This window comes from Lingula anatina, chromosome 8 (assembly GCF_051362555.1).
Source record: "Lingula anatina isolate TDL-2025a chromosome 8, LinAna3.0, whole genome shotgun sequence".
Taxonomy (NCBI): Eukaryota; Metazoa; Brachiopoda; class Lingulata; order Lingulida; family Lingulidae; genus Lingula; species Lingula anatina.
Genome location: NC_141774.1, coordinates 1,902,365 through 1,910,900, shown reverse-complemented (window position 1 = coordinate 1,910,900; position 8,536 = coordinate 1,902,365). Strand labels below are relative to the sequence as shown.

General features: G+C 36.0%; 1 protein-coding gene across 1 annotated transcript; it reads left to right on the top strand.

Annotated features, from left to right (window-relative positions):
• Positions 1-3,912: 3,912 nt before the first annotated feature.
• On the top strand, positions 3,913-7,633 carry LOC147760168 (uncharacterized). Its single transcript, XM_086994075.1, has 4 exons — positions 3,913-4,272; positions 4,761-4,870; positions 5,112-5,210; positions 7,468-7,633. The coding sequence occupies exons 1-4, from the start codon at positions 4,156-4,158 to the stop codon at positions 7,631-7,633; spliced, it is 492 nt and encodes a 163-aa protein (XP_086850201.1). The 5' UTR covers positions 3,913-4,155.
• The last annotated feature ends 903 nt before the right edge of the window (positions 7,634-8,536 follow it).

Genomic DNA, 8,536 nt, shown 5'->3' with positions numbered 1-8,536 from the left:
AGCAGTGTATTAATATATGCTTACTTGATCATTGTTATGAGTATATGCATCCTCTTTGTAGTCAAATCTGACAGTCTGATATATGAGTATGTACTCAAATACAGTTCTATCGTCTCAACAACCAATCACGTGATGGAGTACGAATATGTACTACACTCATACATTCTTTTGATAGATAAAACTGAAACAGTTTTGAGTGGTTAGAACAGAAACTTAACTGGTATAAAAGCGTAATTATTACTGCTATAAATATTTTTTCTAAATAATCTGCCTTAACACATGTTATGTCTATATACTTCTGCAAGCTACTATGTTAATAACGATATTATTAAGTAAGTGATTTATCACTATTAGCTTTTATATACTTACTAAAATATCAGTACAGTTCTTGACCGCTATAAACTGCAACGAATAGCTTTACATTTGGAGGTCCGCCCTATTTTTATATCCGTCCCTTTATATTACTACTAGGTAAAGGCCAGTGACATGAATGGTATGCTTTAGTGAGCATATATAATTATTCCGTAAAATCGCCGATTTGCCGCTTCGTCTCTCTGGCGTAGTGGTAAGGCAGTGCAACAAAGTGCATCCAGAACGGTATCTGAAAGTAATGTGATGGGAGTTCGAATCCTATAAAACTGAAGTTGCGTTTTTAACTTTTGTGTGATTTTTATGTCTTTGTCGTGTTTGCTGGTCATTTTACTTTGCCGCGTCGGATAATTTAGACTGGTTACAGATGTCACGGGCTTGCTTGCACTACTATAAATACGTTCATATTCTGATACCACATAAATGAACTAGGATTAATAGTCCTAATGGGACCTGTATTCCTGTCATAAATATGGATAGGACTTCTATTCCTGGCGGACCTGCAATTGTTCCCAAGGTGAGCCCTATCAACGGCAACTAACCATGCAACCCTATATACCCAGAAAAGAACTAGCAAGTGGAATAGAGTGTTTTCCACGAAATCGTGAGCATGCGCAGTTCGCGCCATTTTATGCGGGACTGTTTCTCAGGGGGCAAGAGTAGAAGGGGCCTTCATGGACGGCTGTCTCGATGTAAAGTAGATCTCCCGCTCTTTGCATTTATCGGCCACGACAACTGCTGTGTGTATAACTGCAGCCACCGAAGAGGTAGAAAAGACAATGTTTGTATTTTTTTTTTTTTATTATTTTTTTTTTTTTTGTATTTCCAAAGGACAGACGTTCGACATTGCTATGGATTAGTGCTGCTGGTCGTGCGAACATTTCATTGAAAGATATAACTGACAACTTCAAAGTCTGTGGCTGTCACTTCCAATCCGGGAAGCCAAACAGGAAAGATAGTATGTCTATTGATGCAGTACCATCAGCTGATTTACCAAAGTCACACAAAACAGCTAAACAGTATTTCAAGTGCGACATGGGTCGAAGCGGCGGAGAGTAGGACTAGAAAAATTATATTGAAGAAGCTAATCACAGCAAATTTACTTTCTTTCATCGTTTTATTTAGAAAAGTAAAACTGCGTACAAAAATATTATCACAAAGACATATTCGATTTGTTCACTGCTGAGCTGTTGCATGTCCAAGTTTGCAAATAAATTACTGTGCTAGTAAATGCACTAGCATCGTGCCATCTTCCAATTAAAATTAATCTAAAAAAGCTGCACATTAACACCCGAGTAAAATAAAACCAACCTACGCACCATTATCTGAAACCAAGTTATAATTAAAAACATCACTATATCACAATGTAATTAAATATCCATTGCACTGCTAAATACATAAAATATATAGGCCCTACAAATTGCACTTGAATCCTGCACCAACTGATCAATAAAATAAAAATCTAATCTAAAAAGATGAAAGTTCACTCCTGAGAACCATTTCCATTCTACTGTATTCCGGTAAAACCTATATAATAGCACCATCTAATTCAACCATGTTTTAAAACCTTTACTTTATCACAGTGTTATTTAATATCTATATCCATGTTAAATACACAAAAGAAAAAATATTTAAAAAATGACTATTATCATGCAAGGATTATTATAACAGCATGAAAATAAAACAACGTCAACGGCTCCAATTTGAAAATTTATCTGACAAATGAATAGGTCTACTAAAATTAAAATAAATTTATCACAACTTCTTACGTGTTATTTTTCATAATTAATTTTTTTCATTCAGTTTGTGAATATCAAAATAATAAAGGTAATCATACCGATCATTTTAATACACACATATTATTATTTATTATATGTAACTTCCATTTAAGTGTAAGAGAAAAAGTCAAATCGGACATGTAGTCCTAGTATAAATCAGGAAAACAGGTCCCATCCGGACTTGCATTTCTTGCAATGGGACTTACATTCCTTGGTAACTGTTGTCCCAAGGACGTTAAATCCTAGTAACGTATGTCCTAGGACATCCATTCCTAGAAACGCTAGACCTAGGACTTGCATTCCCAGGACTTAGTGTCCGGTCAGACTTGCGTTACTAGGACTACCATTCCGTTCACACCGGTTCACACAGAGCACCTTTAATAGCAGATAATTCACAATACTATGAGCAGCTCCCTTGGTCATCAAAATCGCCATATTTTAACCACATAGGCAATATGTGGGTAGACCATTACTCACCGAATCAATGGCATACAAGTCCAACAACAAACCTGGACCAAATTGGACAGAAAAAAAACTGATGAAAAATGATTTGAAAAAAAAAACTCCATATTAAATGTCAAGTCTGTATATTATTATTATTATTATTATTATTATTATTATTATTATAGCTTTTCACAAGAAGAGCTGGTATTCACTGTATGCTAACTACAATTGTCAAGTCTTTCTTTTGAAAAAAATTGAACATTGCTATTGATCGGATGCACAGCCGCTCAATTTCAAGGTTTTAACCTTAGACTACGTTGCTGACATTTAGAGAAAGAGGAAGCTGTAAAAACCCACCGTCATTTATTAGTGACAAAGTATATTTTTTTAGTTTTTCTCTCTGTCGGTGTTTATACAGCGTTTACATGCTGGTACATTTTGTATTTTACAGCGGTAGTTCAAAAAGATATGAAATCAAACGGTGTTTTTTCACGCTTTCATATTTTCATTGAAACATTCATGATATAATTGCAATTTACAGGCGATAGTTATCCAATGTGTGAATGAGTGAAAGAAATAATATAAACAATAATTCCCACCACGAAATAGATAGATAAATTCATACATACATCGTTCAGATTGTCAGCTTTCTTATTTTTAATACCAACCTTGCCGTTTTGAATAATAATGATAACACGAAGCCTCGTTCAAACTGTTAGAAATTACTCTTAATTGTACGTCTTTAAATTAAGTGCATCACTTAAAAATAAAGAACCCCCTTTATAACGTGACGCTTCTGAAATGACTTCCTTATAGTGATAAATTTCGACAGACTGTTGTTGACTCTTGGTTTATCATTGCTATTACAACCACATTTAAGGTGCTGTTAGAGGTCATAGAAACGCGTATTTAAAAACATCCTGCATGCTGTAATACAGGGTATCAAATGTTTTTCGGCACAGGGGTTGTATATTTGACCACTATTCAATATTTCTAAATAAAGTTATAAACATAAAATATACATAAAATGCAGTTAGTATTTTCTTTGCATTTTGATCAATGGGACGTGTAGCATGACGTCTGTTGCCGCTCGTACTGCTTGATGTGCAAATATAGGTATATAAGTTGCACATAACAAACCTACCACATTAAATGTATTGTTAGAAAATATAAGTAGTCCCTGTCAACGAGGTAAATCTACTGAAATGACAACCAGCAACACGCAGTCCACCCTGAATTTCTAGGGAGTTCGACTAATCCTTGTTTTATCTTTGCTCTGCTGCTCATAATATGGGACAGCTGATAGTAGAGCTCATAGAAATTAAGGATTTAACATATATTCATTACGTTGCTCTTGAACATAGGGTACCAATGACTCACTGAGACTAGAAGCATATTTATAAAGGCTGTAAATAGAGATGCCACAATTTCATCGAACCAATCTCAAACAACTCAACTGGTGAGTTATTACAGTCAGTGTCTTGGAGTGAACAGACGACACAAATTTGCCGTTACGATATTTCATTTTGTTGATTTTGTATGACTCTTTCAGCTGTTTCAGACCATGGTGAGCTGTAGTGCTATTCTGTTAGTTGCTGTCTTTGTTGCAGCAAGCTTGGTAGAAGTTGGCCAGGCTGTTTGTTGTATTGACGGTTCGACTTACTGCGCCGACTGCAAAAAGGTACGTCAATTAACGTATAAGAAGAGGTAATTTTTTTCACAATCATAGATTCAACGTTACTAAAGCAATTACATGTGTATTAAAACAAAATTTGAGAAATTGAGTTTTTTTTTGTATCACATTGAAAGCATCTTATATGATCCTGTATCTAATATCTTGCAAATGCATTAGTTTACTGTGGATTTTGCGAAATTTGATTATGACGACAGTCTTAGTTTGATTCCAAAATAGTTTCAAGTGCACCGCGTTAAACATTAATTCTCTACGCTTTCAACTCTGAAGGGCACGGATGAAGGAACTGAAATCGACTCTTCCAATGACATTGGCTGTTCCGTCCGTCATGAGAAAATTCAATAAATTCGAAATGTTTCCGAGTGTGATGTGAACACTAGCATAGCACTACATTGAAACACGTACTGTTATATAAACGATTGAACGCGTGTAAATAAGAGGGAAAACGCTCATACAGTTCACTACTCCTATTGCAGGTGACTCCGCACTGTGGTGTTGGGTCATGTAACATCTTCGGTTGTGCTTGTGAAGGTGGCTGTAGAAAGAGCGAGGACTGTGTTGATACTATATTCAGATATGGTTTAATGTAAGTATTGAATCTTGCTCTAAAACACAGAGTGAAACACTTCGATTTGGATCATATTGATTCTTGAGTATCAGAATCTATTGACCAGTTGTTTTAAAATAAGGTAAAATTTTCTAGACAACAATATCCTTGATGGAACAAAGTAATCAGTGTGTTACTAACTATCAGACTTGCCGCTGAGATCCTTAAAAAACGCTAATGACATGACTTACTTATTGCAGAAGATACTATTTAATTACAGCTACACCGTATGCAGGTGTGACAAAAAGAGAGCAGTTGACAATGTGCCATATGCCAGAGCCAATGCCAGAGCAGTATACAGTGACATGGACAGAAAAAGGTATGGCGGCACTATCTATTCAAAGTATTCACAGTGTACGGGTCTCTATCTCAAATGTTCATATCGTTTACTCATACGCATCTACAAAGTTCACACTGTATGTGCAACGTTCTTTGGAACAGTTAAAGACAGGATTGATCCACTGAAGTATTTGATAAACCGGAAAAATTTACTTCTCAATTTTGGCAATTGCAAAGCTTCAACTGCATTAAAACTGTTTGAAATGATCTGAAGTGGAAACTGAGTCACACATCATCCAGAAAACATTATATACAAAAAGAAAAAAATGTTCAAATGGTTAGAAAATGGGCATTCGATAAGCGTGTGCATTTGTTAAAACATGGCATATATGACATTTGATTAAATATAATACTTTTAGGTCTCAAAATAAAATTTCATTGAAACATTGTGCCGCCATAACAGATTTTCTGGATAAACTAACTTTTTTTATATCAAATGTGTTATACGGGAGATGGATTTAGATGAGAAAGAAGTTTTATGAAATAGAAGTTAAACGTATGTTTCAGGGTCGATCAAATCTCCAAGGAGCAGTTAACCGATGGCGTAATGGCTGTGTAGAGAAGAACAAACTTTATTCTAGCTGAATCCAGCTTTATGACTTGGAACAAAGAAGATAATATGGATTCTTAGGAATTTCATCGCTAGCTGAAAAAGTAAACCCTACATATTCAAGCAGCAAAGATAGCAAACTCATGCATATAGCTTTTTCGAAAAGAATCCTTACTCGGAAAAAGTTAAGATCAGCATTCAGACTGTGCTATCTTCCCCTTTGCTTAATTTAAATCACATTGCTTTTGTGGACATGGGTTTGATGAACAACAAACGCAATAAAGGGTATTAAAATTGAATTTTTGATTTCTCTTTTATTCATAAATTCATTATTCTTATCTGAGGACACAAGTAATGCATTTTATCATATTTCAACAGATAATTGCCATAGATTTTAAAAAATAACAAAAACAAATATTCAGATGTTAGAACTCAAGTGGATGGCTGAATTTTTAACACCCAGCGCTAAGCATGGATTAAGTACTCTTTAAATTCCCCAGATTAATCGAGTTATGGCGAGAGTCAGGCAAAGAGGATTTTAGTTTGGTTGGCCAGAGTTGAATAGTTTAAAAAGGGAAAATACGTCAGGTACGGTGAATTTAAACAAACAGTTTATTTGCAATAAAATCTAAAATAAACTTCGTTTACACAGATTAGTAACATCACCAGCAATCGGAACTTTGAGCATGTGGCACCAGATCCAAACTTTTTAAATTTTATTTTGTGCGTTTAGTTTGGGCTGCTGTCGAAAAGCTTAAATGTATATTAAACGGATTAAATTTCGGCTCTGCTAGGCCCTTTTGGGGACGGCGCGTGCGAAAACTGACTTAAATTTTTCATAGTGGAACTGGGACATGGCTAAGACACCAGTCAGTCCACGAGTATATACAACTACATTCAGTGTTCATAGCAAAGAGATATGTCTCCCCTGACATCAGTCTTGATAATTTATAGGGCCTATATATAATCTTCTATTTCTGTATTTCTGTGAGAGTGAAAACTTAATTTTTCAGTATTATATAACATGTTGTTATAGCAGGTTTTAAATTATTTAAGTTCTCGTATTTGGTGCTTTGTATATTTCTGCCTGCTGAGTCCGCGCCTCCTTGTATCAGCTGTATGTTCGTGTACCTGTATATACACATACATGTAGGCAGGCAAAATCCATATACACTGCATGTATGGACGGGTTTAGGAGTTGGGGTCACCCGTTAACCATCAACACCATAACGGTTTATAGAAAAAGCTGTGAAAATACACTGTTGCTTACAAATAAATGCTGGCAGTGGCGGATTTAGGGAAGTCAGGTGGTCCTGACCCCCCCCCCCCCCCCTTTCGCTTTCTGGAAAAAAGAACACACCAATGGTCCCCTGTTGAAATACGAATTTTGACTAGTTGAATCATAGTTTTTAACCGTACCAAATGGCACCGTTCGCTCTCCAAAATACCCAAAATTTCCGGGACCCCACGCCGATAGGGGAAGAAGGGGGGGGGGGGGGATCGGCTTCAAATCTGCGGCCTGTCAGTCCTACAACTGGAAGCTTTCTTTAAATAATCCTGAATCTGCCTCTATGTTTCATGTACTGATATATGGGCTAGGTTGATAATAACATTATATTTTGATGCCGCCTTTGTTCTCTTGCTTGTATCCATTTTGTGCCTACCCTGTCGTCTGGTACTATTCCAGGTACCAGCTGATGTTGAAGTGCTGGTCGTGGGAGCCAGAGGAGCGACCAGACTTCACCTCTATTGTAACACAAATAGAGGAGACAGTGAAAATCAACACGGAATTTGGTGGAGAACCTTGGGACACAGGGGAGGATGATTACGACGCATATACTGAAATGGACTAATAACGGACTGGGTATATTCTGTGCTAAAATAGGTAAAGAATTCAAATGCATCCATGTTAAAATATTGCACAGAGTATTAAAAATGAATAAAATGAATATATTCAATTCAAAAAATTTAGTTAAACGTTGACCCATGAAGGGTTTAGGAGTTGGGGTCACCCGTTAATCATCAAAACTATAGCGGTTTTTGGAAAAGGCTGTGAAAATACAGTGTAGCTTACAAATACAGGCTTGCAGTGGAGGGTTTAGGGGATCCGAGGGTGTAAGAGGAGTCCTGAACCCCCCCTTCGATTTCTGAAAAAAAAGTCACACCAATGGTCCCCTCTGGAAATCTAATCTCTGATAATCTAAACCGTACCAAATGGCACCATTTCATTACCAATCATGTTTCATTTTGTAAAAATTGAGCATTGCTATTGATCAGATGCACCGCTGCCCAATTTCAAGTTTTTTTTTAACCTTAGACTCCGTTGCTGACATTTAGAAAAAGAGGAATCTGTAAAAATCATTTTCAAGTGACTAAGTATAACTTTTAGTTTTTCTCTCTATCGGTGCTTACACTGCGTTTGCATGCAGGTACATCCTGTATTTTACAGCGGTGGTACAAAAACAGATTAAATCAAACGGTTGTTTTTTTATATGCGCTTTCAAATTTTCATTTTTGATATAATTGCACTTCATAAGTGATAGTTATCCATTGTTTGAATGAGTGAAAGGGAAAAATAATATAAACAATCATTTCCACCACAAGATATATAGAGAGGTTCAGTATATGATTCGTTCAGATTGTCTGCGTTCTTATATTTTTAGTAAAAAAAGTGTGTTTCAATACTGGATGCGTGATCGCGCTTTTCAATACCAACCTTGTAGTTTTGAATAATAATGATAACATGAATCCTCGTT

Coding starts and splice junctions, on each gene's coding strand:
- LOC147760168 (XM_086994075.1), top strand. CDS start 4,156: ATGGTGAGCTGTAGTGCTATTCTGTTAGTTGCTGTCTTTGTTGCAGCA. Junction 4,273..4,760: donor ACTGCGCCGACTGCAAAAAG/GTACGTCAATTA, acceptor CTCCTATTGCAG/GTGACTCCGCACTGTGGTGT. Junction 5,211..7,467: donor AGTGACATGGACAGAAAAAG/GTATGGCGGCAC, acceptor GTACTATTCCAG/GTACCAGCTGATGTTGAAGT.